Source organism: Poecilia formosa, unplaced genomic scaffold, assembly GCF_000485575.1.
Source record: "Poecilia formosa unplaced genomic scaffold, Poecilia_formosa-5.1.2 Scaffold7, whole genome shotgun sequence".
NCBI classification, from domain to species: domain Eukaryota; kingdom Metazoa; phylum Chordata; class Actinopteri; order Cyprinodontiformes; family Poeciliidae; genus Poecilia; species Poecilia formosa.
The window spans coordinates 1,331,201-1,352,114 of NW_006799946.1; the positions used below are offsets into that span (position 1 = coordinate 1,331,201).

At 39.1% G+C, this 20,914-nt stretch overlaps 1 protein-coding gene across 1 annotated transcript in view; it reads left to right on the forward strand.

The window, feature by feature from the left end:
• Positions 1-13,824: 13,824 nt before the first annotated feature.
• LOC103151070 (corticotropin-releasing factor receptor 1-like) overlaps positions 13,825-20,914 on the forward strand; it is a 78,646-nt gene continuing 71,556 nt past the window's right edge. The window contains exon 1 of the mRNA XM_007570916.2: positions 13,825-14,744. Within this exon, the coding sequence (XP_007570978.1) occupies positions 14,715-14,744 (30 nt within the window). The 5' untranslated portion in view covers positions 13,825-14,714. The remainder of the gene's footprint in view (positions 14,745-20,914) is intronic.

Sequence of the window (20,914 nt, forward strand, 5' to 3'; positions counted from 1 at the left end):
CAGCGTGGAGCTCTGCAGAGCGTAAACATCTTTGCTCACGTCAGACACATCTTCATCTGAATCGTGGCCGGACCGTGACCATGTTTCTTTTTTCGTCCAAGTATCATAAAAATTAAACTGAGGTGACAGAAGATGATTTGTCTGACATGTGTTAAAAGGAAAAAAACAAAACAAAACAAAGGAAAGAAAAGAGAAACAATAGTCATACACCTTTGCTTCAAGTTGTTTGAAGACTGTTGCATCACAGGTCTTCCTCATTATGAGATATTATCAGGGGTAATAGCCCTGATAATAGCCCACATGGGACATGGGGTCCCATGTGGGAACCTTATAAAAAATGCACCTTTTCTATCAAGGTTTGGACACACTTAGCATGGTGGTGAGTAAAATGCTAAAAAATTCTAGTTTTACAGAGGACAAAATTTGTTTTGCTTGCTCACGAAGAGGTACAGATGTGAGTGTACTGGTATGTAGTTGCAGCTGATTCCTTTGCGTAGTGGTTCAATTTCAGGCTGTATAAAAAGCGTATTCTCATTCGTATTTGATTCCCAGCCTCGCTGAACACCTTGGTTTGTCGTTTCGTAATTTACTTTGATTAGGTGATTAATCAAGACAATGACGGATGATACAGTTAAAGTCTTAAGTGTAGTGAAGCCTCCAAACAAAAGAAAAATCCCCCTCTGTAGTCTGAGATTTTTATATGGACTCTAGTTAATTCACCTATTCCAAGTATGAGCTAAGTTCTATTAAAATGTTGCAGTCCTGAAAAGTTTTTATTATTATTATAATTATTATTTGAAGCGCAGCATGATCTTTCTCAGAGAGATAATGGGAGAGTCCAAGATTTCAATTAGCAGTTTCACAGCAAGCACTGTGTCGTTATTGTTAAAAAAAAAAAAAAAACGAAACAGGGAAGAGGGAAAACTGAATGGTTTGAAAAATATGACTCAAACAGAATATGATATCTGCACCACAGGGAGAGACTAAATTCAATTTTTCCGCACTACTTGAGACTCCAAGTACACATCAAAAGGCAATTAAAGGCTAAAAAAAATGGATGTTGCATGACATATCCCTTTTAAGATTTTGACCTTAAACTCAAGGGCACTTGGATTATGGAGGACAATCAGAATAATCAATGAAAAATTAAGGACTGAAGTGAGGCTAAATAAGCTGCTCATGCTGGGAACCCCTCCAATGTGTCTGAATTTAAAACAGACTCGTATTGCTGAAGACGTTTGATGAGTTTTTGCTGCAGGTGGTGGCACCACCACCACTTTTTAGGTTTGGAAGTGGCATTTACATTCCACATAGATTTTTCCTCTTCGGCATTTTGCTTTTTTTTTTTTTTTTCTTTTTTCAGGTTACCATCGTCTGATATGGAGATTTGCTTGATGATCTGAAACACTTACGTTTGAATGAAGAGCAGAAGCATAGGAAATCTGTATGGGGACAAGTACCTTTACCCTTGTCCTGTACCCTAGTTTTATTTATATGCCTTTTATGTATGTCTACTTTTCATTGTGTTTTTGTGCTGCTTAAACTTGTTCCTTCGTGATTTTATGGTTCTTAATTATTCAACACTTTTTACTGTATGTGCATTACGAGGCGGTTTTATAGGAGTGTCATTACAACACTATAAACGCCATGAAAGGAAAACGCCCTCAGTCCTGTTTCAGTTTCCAGTCCTGTCTCTCACACGTATACATGTATATGCACCCTTTTTTTTTTAATCTCAAATCTGTCACTTTTTTCCACGGCCACTGATTCCCCCTGTCGTTCTTGGCTTGAGTTCAGCTTTGAGGTTCACTGCGACACATTCTTCCACACCAGCAGCTTCCTCACAGAAACCCTGTCCAGCTGACATTTATGCAGAGCAACAGCCCCGGTGTGTATGCGTGATAATTAAAATGTGTACACTACAGAGCCTTTTCACATCTCCTTGAGTCTCTGGGTGCGCTGCCCGCTGGGGGCACTGTTATATTTAGCTGCTTGGTCTTTGATTAAAATATGACTCTCCTGGTGACCTTCACACCTGCCGCAGCTCTGCCAGGTCCTTAGGAACACGATCGCTTGATAAATTCATGGTGGTCGGGGCCCACCAGAACCGCTGACAAAGACACAATCAATCCTCCACAAATTGAGTGTGTTCCTCTCTATGCAGCGTATATGTGTGAAGCTCTGTTACTGTGCAACTCTGGCAGCATCCGCCGGTGCAGTGGACCGTCGCTGAGGCTCAGCAGATGGATAGATGGGGAATCCTGTATAAATATCCATGTTCCCAAGTGGAGCGAGGATTGACATTTTATTCCTTCCTCCAATTTTCTGTCGGCACCACAGGAAGCTTGCATATTTAGCTTTCACTGATATATTTCTTCAGATATCTTGAAGGGATTACACTCCATACTCCACATTACACCTATTTTTCCAGAGAGTGTTATCACATTTCTTTTTGTCACCATTAGATTTTTTTAAGGGGTTGAAAATCCTAATGACTTCACCTGCAGTGCTGTGAATAAAGTATTTGCCCTCTCTTCTTTATTTTCTGCTTTTTATTGTCACTGACTTACAGGGTGTTCCTTGCATGAATGGCACCCTGGGCAAGGCTCTCTCTCTCTCTGCGTCCCCCTCCCACCTAATGATTCTGGGTGGGTGGGACAGAATGCAGTGCAGACACGGAGAAAGCGTGCAGCTTAGTTTTCCTAGTATAAGCAGAATGGATTGCGCCACCCTATTTACATAGATCTGGTCTAAATTTGTGTTTTTACTTCTTGGATTGTTATAATTATTTGTGTTTAGAGTTTCTTGGATTAGTTTTTCTTTCTGTTCACAGTTGATCTGATTAATACGGTGCAGTGTGACCTTATAGAGCTCCGGTGTGGATGAATTAAATGATTCGTCAAAGAAGAGTGGGTCAGAACTCCTCATGAACACTTGATGACAGTTACTGCTGCCAAGGGTGAAACAATCAGTTATTCGCTCAAGGGGCTATTACTGTGAAGGTTATGGTTTGAAGACAGCAATAGCAATTTAAGACCCTGAGGTTCCCAAACCAGACATCAACCTCTCTACAGTTACAAGAGGCAGATCTGATAGAGTTCGGCCCACAGCGGGGACAAGCTTGACTTTGTATTGGGAATCCACACTTTTTTGCTCTTTGTATATTTGGGCCGGACACAGGGATGGATGGATGAAGGGAAGGAAGGATCAATGGATTTATCCCTTTAAATTTTACAACAACAAATAATCAGGTTGACTTAAAAATTAAAAACTAATGGTGACAGTTTTATTGCCTTATAAAAAAAAATAATAATTTCGTATAAAATGCAATATTTTATGCACAAAAAAAACAAAAATCTAAGACCTAGCATATATAGAGTAATTACTTTTCAATTCCACACATAGGGCACTTATTTAGTCTCTGGGAGAAGTTTTATAATTGTGACATCTTGCCAGCCTGTATTTTTGGTAAAAAAACAAACAAACAAAAAACAACCTAATCTATTTTTCATTTTAATTACATCATCTCACAACATCTTCTACGTTCATTAAAGCCCATCTCATCACACTCACAACCCGATTCTTTGATGTGTATCCTTAGCGGAAGTCGTCGCAAAAATGATTCTTGGCTTAAACTCAGACATAAATAAACAATGTTGAATACGCGTGCTCATACTGTGTCCTTCATTGTAGCATTTATGTACTGAAAAGAGATCAAAGTTTTTTTCTGGGTGGCTTCTTGGTAATGAAGAGTCCTTCGCACTGCCCTGTCTGTCAGAGAAACTTTGATTTTCTTTAAGACTCACTTTGCCCTGTCTGAAGTACTTTCGGGTTGGTTTCAGAACTAAATTGCTGAAGAAGGAACATTTTCTGCCTGTTTAAGAAGAAGGCTTCAGCTCTGATTAGTCGAACCATGGCTCACTCTAAAACACCCTGATTACGTCTGCCGGTCTGTGTCTGTGGCTCTCTATTTTGTCTTCAATCTTCCTAAATCTTTTTTTTTTTTTTTCCCTATCTTTTTGATGTCTGGTAATCACAGATTCCAGTTGTTATGGGAATTTATTTTTGTCTGGAGCCATAATTTGCTGATCCATGGGGACACATCAGCACAAAGCTGGTAGTCAGGGGTTACAGCAAAGCATGAGGGTGAAGTCGGGGGGGAAAATGCACAGATTTTTATTTTGGTTTCCACATTTCCACATTGTTCAATATATTCTGTTTCAAGTATTTAAATAGATTTGTAGCTGAAATAAATACACCTTGTATCGACTTGCAGTCAGTGCTGTGGCTGAATCATTAAAGTGATACTTTACAGGTCTATTGTAGATGCAAGAGGCGGCGGTTCATTGACCCTTCCTCTAATGTCTGCTGTAAATTTGCTGTCTCATCGCTTCCGGTGTTAAACGGTGATTCCCCGTGACATTCAGCTGAACTTTGTGCTTTGTTCAAATAAGCAAATGTAATGTCATGAAGAAAGGCTAATTAGTGAAAAGAGTGAAAAAAAACAGGACCGTAACTATGCTGACATTTAGCTTCTCTGTGCCTGTTAAATCGATGTTTACCGAGCAATCTTCTCTGCTATTATTTGATTGCAATGTCAAATTCTGTGAGTGTTTAGAGATATTTACTCATGTGAAATGCAATTGTGGTCATAAACGATAAATAAAAGCTTTTTTTTTTTTTTTGAAAGGGATGATGGATTCAGCTTTGTTATGCAGACTTTGGACAGATTCATTGATCTGCCCAGAGACAAAAAATTACCGGCAAAGTGATGGATGGTTGATTCAATGGAGCAGATAATCGAAAGGCAAATGTTAAGGGACTCCAACCTGCAGCATTATAATGTCCAATTATTAAAGGCTTTGTCACAGTATGTAGCACAGAGACACACTTCGGGTGTCCAGATGTATTAGGGACACTGTGGCGTCAATTCACCAGGGGCTCGGTGTCTCGGTATGTGCTCATTCATTCATTTACATATGTCTATACTGCTGTATTAAAGAATAAAGATAGATTCGAGCTGTGTATTCAATTTCAACAATCCTGTGATTTAAAAGAATTATAATTACAAAGCTTTGGAAAACTGTGTAAAAGCTTTTTAATATAACGTCCTTTGTTTAATTCAATTCAAGTAAATTGTTTAATTTAAGTAAATATGAATCTTTTCTACTTCTGTTACATTTTGTTTCTAAAAGACTGCAGCCATTTTAAAAAATGTTGCTAACTTGTGTGTTATGAACAATACTGTTGATTATGAAATATAGCTGATTAATAATATGTATGTGTGTGGAGAATTACCAAAATGTGTTGTCAAGACACTTGGAGCAATTGACCCTAATCAGTGGATCCACTGCAAAGCCTGCCACATCGGAATGCCTTGCAAAAAGAACAAATAAATTCTGAATGCATCTTTAGTGCCTGTTAAGGTTGTAAAAATGACCTTTTTAGCTTTACGTCGTGTCGTAATGTTTTTTCCCCTTCATCAAAAATGTACGTGGAGTGCCTTGGTTCTTCCATGCATGCATGCAAACTGCCCTTTAATCACTTTACAAGAACAAAAATGTGTTCAATCTGTGCTTTTTCAAAATTGCATTTGATCTTTTCTTCACTCCTCGTCGCGCTGTTGGTTGTGTCGGCTCCGGCGCGCCGTCCTTTTATGGTTACATGGGGCAGTTTCAACACAATGACAGCTATCAGAGTGCAGAGGCTGCAATTTTTATACAGGTTGTTATGTTACACAACCACCACCACTGCCTCTGTAATGTCTGGAGTGTTAAATGATGTCAGTGAAATGCAGGAACAAAATGCATTTTTTTCCCCCCCCCTGACATGATTGTCAGGACATAATCCCCAGAATGTATCGGAAATTAAATTGCAGTCTCAGATGGAGAACTGTTTTATTTCTAATCAAGCGATGATAATCCAGAGCTCTATTGCGGTGCCTCTCCTTCACAGTGGAGATGGAGGTCTGAACAGGCTGTAAAATGTCATGGCTCCTGGATGAGAAATGCTAACAAGGCTACTTATCACTGTAAAAAAAAAAAAAAACGAATCAGGATGGCAGGATGGTTTCAGTGACGCCACGTGCGTCCCACAAAGGTTATTGGTGCTTGTGAGCACAAAGGCCGCCTTTGTTGGGTGACCTTATTAACATTCACAGAGGTGTGTCACAATTGGAGGGTGCTACTACATCCATCCCTGTCAGAAAATCGATACGCCATCTTCCGAAGGCTCTGCCGATAACTCATCCTGGCTTCGTCACGAGCCGAGTTCAAGGACTGGCTCTTGAAGTTGTTTACCGCATAAAATGTGTCTGGATGTGGGGTTTCTGAAGCAGTTGGATGGAAACTTGCTCACGACAAATATAATGTGTGCTGTTCTCGCTCTGAACGGTATGCAGGGCTATCTTTGATTCCTCGTCGCGAAACCCCCGCAGATTGTTTGAGTGTGTTTTACACCGCTTTGTGTTTGTTATCGTTGGAAGGGCTCCTGAAGTGTCGCTCTCAATGTGCCAGTAAGACACAGCGCACAGATGTGGCAAAAACTCAAAACAAGAAACAGCACGGGCGAACAAGCCCACAGACGCACAGCAACTCCTCAAACGAGGATCCGATGCCTTTTTCTAGGTCACCGTCTGAGTGACTTGACAAGTTTCCCTCTCTCTGAGAGCTTTTGAAGTTTCTGCTGCGACTGCATGAATGGAATTGGGATTTACTGACAAATGGGGTGCTCACAGAATCCAACCAAATTATTCAAACTAAAGGTCCAGGACCTCATTTGCTTTGATGCTTTCACAACTCGCATATTCACAAATTGAGCTTCTGAACGTCTTTGTCACTTTGCAGAATGGAAATTGGCAGATGTAAAGTCGTTTGCAAATTATGTCTTTTTCTCTGCTTGATTCGGAATCATGAAAATGTTTGTAATAAGGCTTGGTTTTTGGTCTAATCAGAATTAATGAGAGAGGATGAGGGTAAGAATGGATCGAGTCGCTGAGAATCCTCTATGGTCGTTGTGGGGTTTTGTCTTTTTAGATGACCTGGCAAACTTAGTAGCCACATTAGGAAAGATTAGAGTGGAAGCTCAGCTACGGGCAAGACTATGCAGATGATAGCTTTTGAAGTTCTTAAATCTAAGTAAGATTTTGGTGACATTAATTTGACTGACTGTTAAATTGCTTTGGAAACACTTTATATGGGATGAGTATTCTTCCTTATGTTCAGATATTTGATTTATTCTTCGAATGCTTGAAAACAAAGCACAGTGCCTAACAGCTCAATTTAGCAACCTTCTTGTTGGTGGATATATTTGCATTATTTGCTTTTACGGACTGGTTAGAACTGCAGCTGATGAATCAAATGTGATATTTTTCTCTTCCCAAGCCTCTTATTAGCTCAGTTGGGAGTGTTAGCGCTTGCTCAAGCTTAACGTTTTGGGTCTAACATTTGCTACCACTTGCGTTTTGAATCAAATTATGATCCCAGCCGTCGGTTTAATTGATATTCTAGTTGAAACAATAGCTTATTTTAAAAAGTCATTGTCTTGGGTGAAGCCTCGCTTACATAAGCTCGCCATAACAGTGCAGGTTCCTAAAGAAAACCTTCAGACAGATAAACTGAACCACAAGGTCTGTGATGCATTAAAGCTTTCAGCCTTTTCACGGTGGCTTCAAACATTTGCATTATTCTTTATTTAATCCAACATAAAAGCAAAAACAACAAAGCTTGTAGAGTCAAGTTTTTCTGTCAAGGTTTTATTTTGCAGGAACTTTAAATTATATTTTTAAAACAAACGTTGCCTTGTGAAATCTGCATATTTCTAGACTGTTGTGTTAACCGGGAATCAAGTGTAACAACTGAGTAATTAAGCATTGCTTTAGCACGCATCAGTCCAATTAAAATCATTTTTACATGGAAACCATACGCAGATTGTTTGTGACGATGTAACCTGGTGAGGATTAAGATCTCTAATAAAAATAAAAAGAGCACTCCAAAGATGACTGGATGGGAAGGATAGTAGCAGTTCAGATTCAGAATAACAGTTTAAATCTGTTTAATATAGAAATATTAAATATTTGCTACATTTAGTCAAGAATATTAAGTTCTGTTTATAGTCCAGTTAACTATTGTCTTCCATATAAACAAGTATATCTGTGAAATGGCTATTGTTTTATTTTTTTTACTCGCTACAGGGCGCCTGAGAGAGGGATCTGTGGTTTTCAACTAGATCAGCTCTAAAGTATTTTGGTCGTTTTCTGCATTTCTTAAAGATTGGTTCAACGATTTGCCTTTCGTGGTCATAGTTCTCCCATGATTTCATGCTCTCAGCAAAACTTGCATGCTACAAACCGAGTTATTTTACTGTTGTACTAACTTTTCCTGCTTTAAACTACAAAATGTAATCTCAAAGCGGCTACTTTCAAGATACTCAGACTTCCACTAACACAGAGAAAGTACCTGGGAAACTCCCCCACCCCCTAAAAATAAAAGATCCAAGCTGTGTGATCTTGGATTTTGGCAAAAGCTGCAACAAAGCTTCAGCTGATTGATGCTTCAGTCACTTCCCAGCTGTAGCTCCCATAATACCGATTCAGAGTCGTGCAGATGCAGACATAAATGTCTCATTATTACCTTGATTGTTATCGTACGGCTCTATCCTTTTTTCTGGTGTCACTCATTAGATTTTTATTCAAGTGTACATATTAGGAGTCAATTGGACATATGAGCTCTGAATCACTGGCAGCTCTTTAAAAGCTTTGAATATTTTTTTATTTATTTATTTTTTATTTTTTTGTAAAAATGAAAGCCGGTTGTTCTAAATGCATCACAGCTGGTGTGAACGCATTCAAGTAAGAGAACAAGTGAGGGACGATTACTGGTTCATTGTGAGCTACTTTGAAGGTGCAGAAGGAACTTTGATGCCATTAAAATGCTGAGGGAAGACTTTTTTATGATATATATATATATATATATATATATATGTATCTGCATGGTGCATAAAAGTAACAAAGAGGTTACTAATACAGACTACAAATTTGAAAAGTCTGATTGAATGTGTAGGTATTTGGGTAAAATGAAAATAAAATAAAATAAAAATCTTAAGGATGGGATGACCAAGACCTGGAGTGCAGCTTCAGTGAACAATTTATTGGTTAATCTGTGAAATCCAGCAGAGAGTGGTCGCTTTGCAGTGCAGTGGGATTAGCAATGCTCCTCAAATTAATCCAGTCTGAAAAATGTAGCTAATTAGCTCAGCTGCGCAGGCTAACATCAGCACTGATGTTCTGTCATGAGCATCGCGATGCTCAGTTTGGCCCAGTCAGCGCAGCAAGGTCCTGGGTTCAAATCCCTCTCTTGTGTTTTCCCTTCACACTTCATTTAAAACTATAGTAAACTGTGAACAGCCAAAAACATGCAATACAGTAACACAGGCTCACACATACAGTGTCACAATCTATTGTACTTTAAGCCATCCTTTTTCCTTCCACTCAACTTTCTATTAATATACTTGGGTAGAGCACTATGAAGTGCCACCTCTTGCAGCTTTTCCTCCTTGTGGATGGTGTCAAGAACTGTTTGCTGGACAAAGGTCAAGCTCAAACGGGGATTCATCTTAAAGTTTCAGGATTTTTACGGTCTACCTGGTTTAAGCAACAGCAGGGCTGTAACAAATGGAATGTGATGAACCCACTCTGTGGCGCATACGGTGGAAGATTGGACGTTCTGAACTAAAACGGTAAGTTAACTCAGTGGCTTTCAAAAGGAGAAAAGGTTCTTGAAAATATATTTTTTTTAAAAATAACTAAGAACCCTTAGACTGTGCAGTTAACAAAGCCAAGGTGAACTTAAAAACTCAGACTGAGTTTAATCAGTTTAATCTGAAATGTATCAATTTCCTGTAAAGTCAAAAGAAAAGCATTAAATCCTCACTTTATTAAAAGCCTCTCTACAGATTTGCTATCTGCAACTCGAGTCTTCTTTTCATCTTCATATTCATAAATCAGTCACTTCATTCCCTCTCACCACCTTATCTTCAGTCACCAGGTCTGTCTTTGCATCCCTGAAAGCTCTCGGCGAGGCGAGCGTTCATCTGGACCTTCGCAGGGGCCGATCACATGTCGATTACATAAACGCGATACGGCGGGGCAAGCGGCGCCTGCTTTCTCATCCCCCCTCATCCCCCCCTGATTGAAGATAAATTGTGTTTCAGATTAGACCAGGAAGAGGAGGAGAACTCCTCCAGCTGCAGGAAAAGGAGATTAAAAAAAATGTCTTACACAACCATCTTGAGTTAATCCAGGCGGCCCGCTCAGAAAATCCACACCAGGACCGAAGCGAATGGTTCTGGTGTGGACACCTGTCAGGTTGGGGGGGGGGATACTTTTCAGCACCTCCGAAGGAGGTCTCATAGACAGGTGTGAATATCGTAGGAACACTGTCCTACAATGAACAGGCTCGTACTAATAAGTGGAAACAGTATCCTAAGCATAAAACCCAGTTTGCTATGGGTTCCCTGTAGCTCCTCCTGACACTTTATGAGACGGCACACTCAGGGGAAGAAACTGTCACCTTGAATTAAAGCTGCTTTTTAATAATGCCCCTATGCACGTCACCGAGTCTAAAGAAAGCTGCGTGCACAAAGCGTTTGTGGGCTGAAAACCTCAGTGGCCCACGCATTAGCATCAGTGGCGTGTGACTGTCACATCAGATAATTTAATATATAAATTATTAATTTGGAATAAAGTAACAGGCACAGGAGCCCCACGGGGAAAGGCTCCCCAATGGTTCCACTCTTGAACTTGCCGAGAAAACCAATCAATCCTTAAATTCAGTCTTGAGTAATAGCTTGATCTCTATAAAATGAAAGTAGACGCTGTTTTCAAGACTCTCTTAATTATACGTGAATAAAAACAAAATATGAGGATAGACAATACTCAAACATGTCCCGATACATTACAAATTATAACATACTGAGCCAATATGCAGTGGAAATGAGATGGATTGTCCAGAGTCACTTAATGGTGTGCTCTGACTTTCCAGTTGACATTTTGACTATTTCTTGTGTTTCCAACCTGAAAACTAACACATTATTAGTCACACAGCTACAAATGAATGTGCATGCTACTTTGTTGAGATATAGCTGAGTGAACAATTGCATAAAATGGTATAAAAGGTATAAAAAGTATTTTTAAACTTGAGTCGTTTTGGATTTGGACTGCTGTCCATTACAGGTAAAATATTGCCTCCACATCACGACAACGGATTGTCTGACTGGACAATCTGTTGTCCATTTAGACAACAGATTGGTCCTTTTCTGAACAAGAAGCATTTCCATGTATGAGTTTCCTATTAGGGTTAAAGGCTAAGATGGTTTCCATGTATCTGTATTTAATGCTCTAAGGAATTTTTTTATTTGGGTCATCATCTTTTGATTTATCAGCTTATGATTTTACATGCACATGGAAATAAGTGAATTGGCCTAACTGACAGTGTATAATTTTGACTTCTCACTACAAAGTTAAAATGTTTCCACATCTGTGTGATCTCTGAGATCAGTGTTTTTCAGGAAAACACTGATTGGAAGACACTATCTTCAGATTGCGAGTGTAATCATCACCTCTGAAGTCGCTGCACATTGTGTGATGGAGAATAAATTTAATCTTATTCATCAGAAGGATTCTCCGAGGCAGAGAAACCTATCACTGTTACCATAAAAGGCTTCATGTAATATTTATAAATGCTATTAATATTTATAGCATAAAAAAGGATGGGGCGTTTCAATGAGAATATGGAGAAACTGATCAAAAGTTGCTTTATTTTAATCATCTTCAGATTTTATTTTTAGATTTTACTACCTGTGCCTGTTCTGTTTCAAATTCTATAATTTTCATAGAAGACGTGTTGCTGGACTTTTTTTTTTTCTCTTGTCATTATGTGGTTATTTGAAGTATGATCAGATGGTTTATGGCACTTTCTATTGTTTACAAGGATAAATGTCAGGGTAGCAACATTATCCTGTTCCCAGAGTGCTCAGATTTTCTGAACCAACTCATTACTAACCAGGATTTTCACATCTGGCACAAGTCCTAACGAGTTAACGAAGATGTAAGAGATCTAATTAGTCATATCTTAGATTGTAATTTTCTATATCTTTCATGTGCAAGAGGACACACAAGTGACATTTTATTACATTCCGTCTTTGAAGCTGCCATAAAATGAACCAGTTTTAGAATGTAAAATTGTATGAAGCAGCAACTTATCTCTGTGTGTTAACACCAAGTGCTGGATTTAGAGGAAAGTAGGCCACCGAGAGACAGTTGTGGTTTCCAACCCACACAGGTTTTAACACATCCAATTTACCATGAATTGATGGCGAAATATGAATCAACTTTAAATGATCTCGGCATTCTCCACATGAAAATAATGTGCTGCCGAAATTAGAACTATCTTCCAAAGATCACCCAAAATGTTAGAGTACTTCACACCTGTACAGTGCTGACGATATATTCGCCCCTTGCCGATCTCTTCTGTATATGTCTTTTTTTTTTTTTTTTTTTTCGTCACACATGAACGTTTTACACCATTGCTTAAAACAGAACCTATCTGACAACATGAATGAAAAATGTATGAAAAGGAAAACATTCTTTCCCGATCTAGACATTTAAGAAAGGAAAGGAAGAAAGGATTGCAAAGGGCTTTCTAAGGGAAATCCACAAATGGAGAAAATATGGAACAGTGCCGAACCTTCTCAGAAATATTAAATTTACTTCAAAATGCATATCGTCACCATCCTAAAATAAAGGCCTAAGTCACGTTTTGTATGTGATCCTAGAGGCTTTTGGAAAATATTCTGACAAAACAAAACTGGAATTCCTGTAACATGTCCTGTAACACCTGGTGTGAAACTAACTATGAGGAACATGATGGTGAATCAAACATGATGGTAGTGTGATGGTGTGGGGTTTCTTTGTTGCTCCAGGATCTGAACAACTTGCTGTAATTGACCATCAAGACCACCTATGCAATGTTTAAACTAACAATAAAACATAAATAAATAAATTGAAGGCTTCAGAGTGGTCTAGTTAAAGTTTGGACATGCGTCCGACAGAAATGCTGTGGCATATGGTTAGACTGACCATTCGTTCTTGAAAGCTCACCAACGGAGAAGAGTGTTCCAGATGCCCTCCTCGGTGATGTGCTGCTGTTAGGGGTGGCACTTGGGGTATTAACTTTGGGGGGAAACTGATCTGCACATAGAGACAGGTGGTTTTAGCTTTTTGTCTTTCAGAAAATAAAATCATTTAAAAATGGCTATTTGTGTTCACCAAAGTTGTATTTGTCCGATATTAAAATCTGCTGGATGTAACCGCCCCCTCCCCCACCCCCATACAGCAGAAGAAAATGACGTTTTGTCCCAACTAGTTTGTTTCCTACAAACAAGGTAGTTTTGTACATCTATAAAGATTATACTATTTTCTATTTTGTTGTATTAAATAAAAAAAAATGTCACTAAAGGTAACGTCCAGGGATTTTCCAACAAAAAAAAGTAATGCAACACAAGTTTCATTGCAGGCAACATTTAACAGTTACAGCGTTTCACTTCTGCTGCCCCCTACCGATCAGAACAACTTAGTTCTTTATTATTTTTTTAATGTAATGACCCTTGGATTAAAATTTACATAAACATTAATCATAGAAACTTAGCTGGGAGAAATACATTAATTTGATCTGCTTTCTATCTACACTGAGCAGAGCAGATTTTACATTTATTTTGGGGGAAAAATGGTGGACTTCATTTGTAAAGATCCCTGGGGATGCTCCTTGAATGTACTGAAACTCCGGACCATCTGTTCGTCTGACCTCACAGCCAAATCTGTCATCTGGGCCGTGTTCAGATAAACTATGCGACACAAGTTACGTTTTTTTTCTCTCTCTCTTTCTCTTTTAAACGGATCCTTACAGCAGGTGCGTCACTTTTCTTCAATTAAACTGGGGGTCATTTCCCCTCCAGAATCCGCTCAGACGGTTTCAGCTTTTATTCCCCGCATCGGCGTCGGGGTTGCAGATGGATTAAAGATTAAGAGCAGCGGAGGAATCCAGCGTTTCCTCTCCGGATAGAGACACTCCACACAAAGTGACACAACACAACGTGGGCGGCGCGTCGAAGACCCGATCTGCAGGCACGGCGCAGCGGCTCCACGCAGGAGTCAGGAGCTGGGTGTGAAGCTGAGTAGACGTGACGGCGTGGTCCTTTCATTGTGTTGACCTGCGGAACAGAAACACGCGTGAAAGCTTAGAGTGGGGGCTCCGGGTTAAGGCTAAACTGCCCTCTGGAGCGCGTCTGACCACATTGGACCTCACTTGATTAGGAAAGAGAACGATGCTGTTTTATCCATTTTTTTTTTTATTTGAGCATCTGAACTGTTCCACCTGACGCGCCGCAGACGATAAATTGGATGTAACCTCTGGCGAAAACATTTTTGGAAACGTGATTCTCGTCTCTCTGCCTGCGCGTATTTTTCTGGAGACATTTCCAGCGACGCGTCATTGGCACGGCAATAAATCAAAGAGATGTGGCTGCTGTGAATTTCTTTTTTGCCAAACTGATCTCAAAGGGGGAGTGATCGAGAGCCAAGAGCCCGGGAAAGAGATTTTCTTAATGAAGTGACGAGAAGACGTTTATGGCCACATGAGAATTAGTGAAAAGCTCTGGAGATGCGGCGCAAATGCTTTTATCTGCTCCAGGTGAGTTTTGTATATTTAAAATTTGCGCTTCCACTTCATGTCTTTGGATGTTTAATTAAAACTCGCCCCGTCTGTCGTTGTGATTAACAGCTGCTGAGTTTAATCATGATGCAAAAGGGATTGAAAGCTTCCAGCAACATGACAGGGAAAATGTCACCATAATGTCTAGGAAAAACCCGCACAGTTTTCTCAGATGAGGGTTTAAACCTGGACATTCCTGACAGAGTCTGGCCTTTTTTATATTTGTTTCCATCAAAGTGCTGATGCAAGAGTTTACCTGCAAACACTGAAACTTGAACTTGACTCTTCGGATCATAAGTCATCCCAAGTGGCGTGATTCTTATCTGTAACTGGAACTCAGATGCTGATGCTGAGAAATCCGAAATTTGGCACCGGTTTGTTTAAACGAGCGAGTGTCCTCTCTTTGGTGTTTCATTCAGATGTCTCTGCTCTCTGACAGTGCGCCCTTGACTTATCTCAATATCGCCACATGTTTTTGCTCCTAAGTGGAGCCTGCAGAGGCAAAAATGAGAACACGTGATGTGTTGACCTCATATAAGAGACATACTGATGATGTTGGGGGACGCCTGAGGTGCAGGGCTGGTTTTAGGGGGATGTGGGCCCCTGGTCTAGCCTTGGTTTTGGTGCTCTACCCACACAAGTTAGGCTTTGCAGAAGATGCATTGAATACAAGTCTGTTTATTTTGTAATTAAGTTTTTTTTTTTTTAAAAAAAGATAGATTCGGGAATCATAGATTCATTACTTGCAGTGAAATATTTGAAGCTTTTTATATTTGTAATTTTGATGACCGTGGCTTGCAGCTGTTCAGAAAACAAAACTTTAGTGTATCAGACATTCGGAGTATTACATAAAACCAATTTTGAAACTGATGTTTAGTTCTTGAATTTTATGTTATGGCCAAAACTTTTATGGCGACAGTCAATACGCTCAGACAGGAGAGGAGGGTAAAAACCTCTAAAGGTCACTGCAGAAGAAGCTGCTTGTTTCACAGAATGCTGTATCCAAGTATATCAATGGAAAGTTGCGTGGAAGGAAAAATGTGGTAGAAAAACATACACATCAGGGGTTATCCCAGCCATGAGAGGATTGTGAAGCAAATGTGTGAAATATTACTGAAATCAGTGCTTCAGGAGCCGCATATTGATCTTTTTGGGACAGGAGCTAAAAGTTTCACATTTGTTGTGTTAAGCCTTTCTTAAACTAAAGACAACATGTATTGCATTTCCTTTAGAAATTAAAGTCCTAGAGTCCAGAGGAGTATTCAGAGAGGGACAGAATGCATTTATATCAAGCCCAAAAACAGTGCAGTTGTTTACCAGGAAATTTTAGAGCATTTCTTTCTTCTCTCTGCTGGCAATCTTTATGGAAAAGCGGATTTCATTTTCCAGCATGGCTGACAAAGGCACAAATACCTTCTTTAATGGTCATGGTACGAATGTGCTTGACTGGTATGCTTCGCTTTGCAGAAAGTAAACCTCCCAGAAAATCCAGAGTGTCGTCAAGAGGAAGATCGTAGACTCCAGAGCTGACAATGGAGACGAGCTGAGGGCCGCTCCCAAAAGGACCTGAGCTTCCTCATTATTACTCAGCAGGGCCACAGTCTGATTGTCTCCGTGCCATGCTGCATTGATGCATTAATCCACGAAAAGGGAGGGCCAACCAAGTATTGGCTGCAAGAACCGTCCAGTTGGCTGACATTAATTGGGCTTTTATGGTTTCTAAATGTACAGTTGAAACCAGATATCTGCATACATCATAATAAACCTCCCTTTTTCCTAATGCCTGGCATTAAATCAAACCAAACCTTTCCTGCTGCCAAAACAATCTGTTTTCTAAAAAGCTGAATAATGAGAGAGGGAGATTTAAAAAAAAAAAAAGTTTTTCTAAACACAAAATGTTTTCATACATCTCCTTAGTTTTTGGTAGATTTGCTATATAAACCGTATGGCTTGGGTCAAAGGTTTTCGGAGTCCTTCCACAAAAGTTTGTTGAAACTTTGATCGCTTTTCCAGAAAGAACTGCATGTGGGCTGCTGTCACCTCACACATTTTTTATGAGACTGAGACCATGCCTTTGTGACGACCAACCCAAAACATGTTTGTGGTATTTAAGCCGCTTCATCATTAATTGGTAGCATACTCTGGATCTTTGTGCCTTTAGAAGATCCATTTGTATCCCAAACCTTCCTGGCTGATGGTTGGAGATGTTTCTTTCGTAAATTCCACCAGTCCCTCCTGCACCAAAAAGTTCACGTAACAACCTAATCTTCTCACCCAGCTGGGAAGCTTCTACCTCTCCCGTAAACACAATTACAATCATTATGACCAAACGCTTCAATTTTAGTTTCATCAGACCACAGGACATTTCTTCAAAAATCAGGTCTTTGTCCCTGAGGACATTTGCAAACTGTAATCTGGCTTTTTTTTTAATCTTACTCTTTGAGTAATGGCTTTTTCCCCTCTCTGAGGGACTTCACAGGACTTCGTGGACAATGACGTTATCTTTTCAACTTCAATCACTATTTTCACAAGATCTCTGGCATTTCACAACAAAACGTGACGTCTGGAGGAGGCAGAACCCATCTCCTTACTGCAGGGTAACTTTGTTAGACATTCCCGTGCTGTTGAGTTCATTAAAATTGGTGCCTCCGATTACTTCAGTTGTCATTAGCCACTCCTATATGAAGCTTTCAAAAGCCATCTGAATGAATTATTTGTTGTGTAAAGTCATTGCTACATTAGTGATTTTAAACTTCCGACTTACAAGACATTTAAAGAAATTCAAAAATGTTATATTTCATTCTAGCATTTTACAAGTGGAATAATTTTTGGTAATACTAATTCATTTAAAACAGGAAAAAGAATGTTTCTTCGTATACAGTAAAAGGTTAGGTTTGAGCTGCATAACCTACTTTTTGCAAAGCATCCACACGTTAAAAGCAACTCCTTCTAATCCTTAAGCATCTGAGCTACTGCCCAGGTAAGCCTGGCAAAAAAATCTGATCCAGCTGAGGTGAATGTCTTCATGCACGTCCTATCTAATTGTGAGAGAGGAGCTGCTGCACTAAGAATAGTCAAGAATCTTCTGCACAATGCCTCCCCTGTTTTCTATTTGAGTCCCCTCTGTTATGATTTAAGACCCCTCTCTCACAGGCAGACACACACATATCACATGTCCGTAAAGGTCATTTGAAGCTAATCGCTTCAAATGAAGATGCGAAGCACTCGGTGCGATTAAAAGATTCTGGGACAAACGGCAACTATGCATCCATACTTTTAGAGAAGCTTGCAAGTATGGTTAAAACAATCTACAGAGAGGCTTGATAGACATTTTTATTGCGTTTTGTTACAATTATTATGGATAAAGCCGACGCTAATAACACTTTAAAATTGTAAACTAGTTTTTCGAGAGATCCTCGAAAAAGACGGGATATAATATGTCACGAGAGTTGCCACACCTATTGGTCGTCTTTGTACAGAAGGAAAAACAATCCATTTGAGTTTGATAATTTGAGACAAGTCACCTTATAACCAGGGGGACTTGTATTGAGAACATTACGTTGACGTCACGCTGCGTTGAATCCCGAGCAACTTGGGGTCATTGTTTTGTTTACATGGCTTGTTGTGAGGATCTGGAGCCTGGATATATTGGACAGATTGCGGCGAGGTGCAGAGAGTGGGTCTCTCCGTGTGAAGGGAAGTCTGTATATGAGCATGTGAAAAAGAAGAAGTTTGCCACAATCAATCAAACATAAAATCTACTTCATATTTTTGTTATTGTAAAGTACCTTATAAGATGCAGCATCTTCATGCTTTTGGGTGCAGAATCGGAGTAGAAAAACTACAAACTCTAACTCAAGTATATCCCATAGTGATATGTGTAAAAAAAAAAAAAAATCTTTCATTACAGTAACATAATCTCATACTGAGAAATGTGTATTGATTCAATGTTTAATTTGAGGACATTTATTCAATGTGGAACGGAATCCAAGTTTGAGTAAAAATGTCAGCAAACAAGGCTGGATGAGGACTGAAGTTTATCTTTCCACCACACATAGTGAGGAGGACGGTAAAAAAAAAAAAAAATATATCTCCAAGGCTGCCTGAGAAAATGGCAGCATTGTTTTTTTTTTCATTTTCAGTCATGTCCTAGTCTGTGCAGGTGAGGCCCATTGAGATCTGAGGTTTCATTTTCAAGAGAGAGCTGATGAAATCATTCTACAATAGAAAGTAGCTTTTGTTGCAAATAAGCTTCGTTCAAATATTCCGCTCCATAACAAGTCAAATTCAGCAATTAAGCTGGGCAGATGAGATTATTATTAAACGCAATTATTAAAAGTAATATAATTTAAAACCTTGAGCTATGCTGTTTAGCGGTAGGGAGTTTGAGCTACTGCAGGAAGATGCATTTATGTTCAGGCTTTCGGCAAAAATCTTAGAAAGCACCGTGACATAAAAACATGAAACAAGTGATTGATGAGCATACCAGAAAAAAAAAAAAAATGTTTAGATTTTATCTTTTTTCTTTGTTTTTTCTGAGCAAGACTAAACAGAGACGATATAACTTACACACAGGAGTTTGGATATGATTGGGACAAAAAGAGATTACACAATAGACATTGTTCGTGTTTTGTTTTGATTACAAATCCGACCATGCACAATGCAGTAGTTGGCAGAAAACAAAAATGGGTGGAAACAACCAACAGTAATTCTGTTTACATTGCAAATGCTCTGCTGAGTACAAAGTGAGTGAATATTAGAAATGATTGGTATTTTTTTTGGGGGAAAAAAAAGAATAAAATAAGAGAAAGTTTCAAAGCCAAGTCAGGGATGTCCTACTCCGTTCCTCAAGAGCTGCTAATTTTCCGGCACAGCTATTTTAAGCAAACAAATGACCTCCTTAGCATGTATTAAGTTCTACCCGGGGACGTGGCAGAGACCCGTCATGTAATTCAAGTGTGTTGAAGCAGAGAAGCAACTTCAGCATGCATGACGGCGCCCCTAGAGGACACCACTCAAGAAGACGCTACTGGCTTAAGTATTTTTGAAGCCACAAATATAACCAGTCATATCTCCCCAGACTAATATTTACAGTTCAGTTTATTGCACTACAAAAAGGATTATTAATCTGCATTTTTGTCCTGACGCATCAAAAACCACCAGTTTTAAAATAAGCAATTTTTTCTAGATCCGCTCCGTATGGCAATCAGCAGGTTAAAACCTGAAAACTTTTTTTTTTCTACTATTATTCAAATTGTTACAACCTAACAAATCACCAGGCCTCTGTAAAACCTTTTTCAGAGTTTAAATTACACAGTGCACAATGTACCTTGTTTTGGATTGACTAAATATCAGATTAAGGCTTGAAACAAATGATTTGATGCATTAATGAGGAAAATCTTGAAATCAGTTCATTTTCTGTTTCAAAACTACAACATGTTTTCTGAGTCTGCAAGTGCAATCTTCTTTTTTTTTAATTAATATTCATGATTAATTGTCAAAATAAAACAAGGTGAAAACATCTTGTGCTGTACTTCTCAGAAACAGAACTGGAAATGTCTAAAATCTGAATCTGAAGGTCAGACTGGACATTGTTCCTGTCTGTGAAAGCCTGATGGGTGCATTGTACTCTGATGCCGCTTTGTAACTTGGCAACTTTGTCCACAAGGCTTTCAAATCCCTCTGGTGACACTTTAAGTGACTGTGTCAAATCTATCAACTTTTTTTGGGGGGGGGGTGGTTTTAAGACTTTTTGAGACCCCTGAAAGCACACATTTTCAAAGTGTTCTGTAGCGCTGCAGTCACTCCCAGTCGGAGCCGGAGCTGCTCCCTCTGCGTCCCGACGGCTAATGGACGTAAATGTTCTTTACCTGAAATAAATCACTGCACAAAAATATAACTCTGTATCTCTGCTGATGTTTTTGTTCCGTTTAGACTGTCGTTGAAAAGACTCTCTGTACCTTCCTAAATGATTAAGCTCAGTAGAAACTAATCCAAGCTTAAAAAAAACCTAAACGCGAAAGATAAAAATATATATTTAGGGAGTTTTTATTCATTACAAAATGTATATTAAAAAATGTTTTTATTCATATGAAAGCAAAAAAAAAAAAACAACAAATACTTCTCTCTTAAAAAAACATTACTCAATA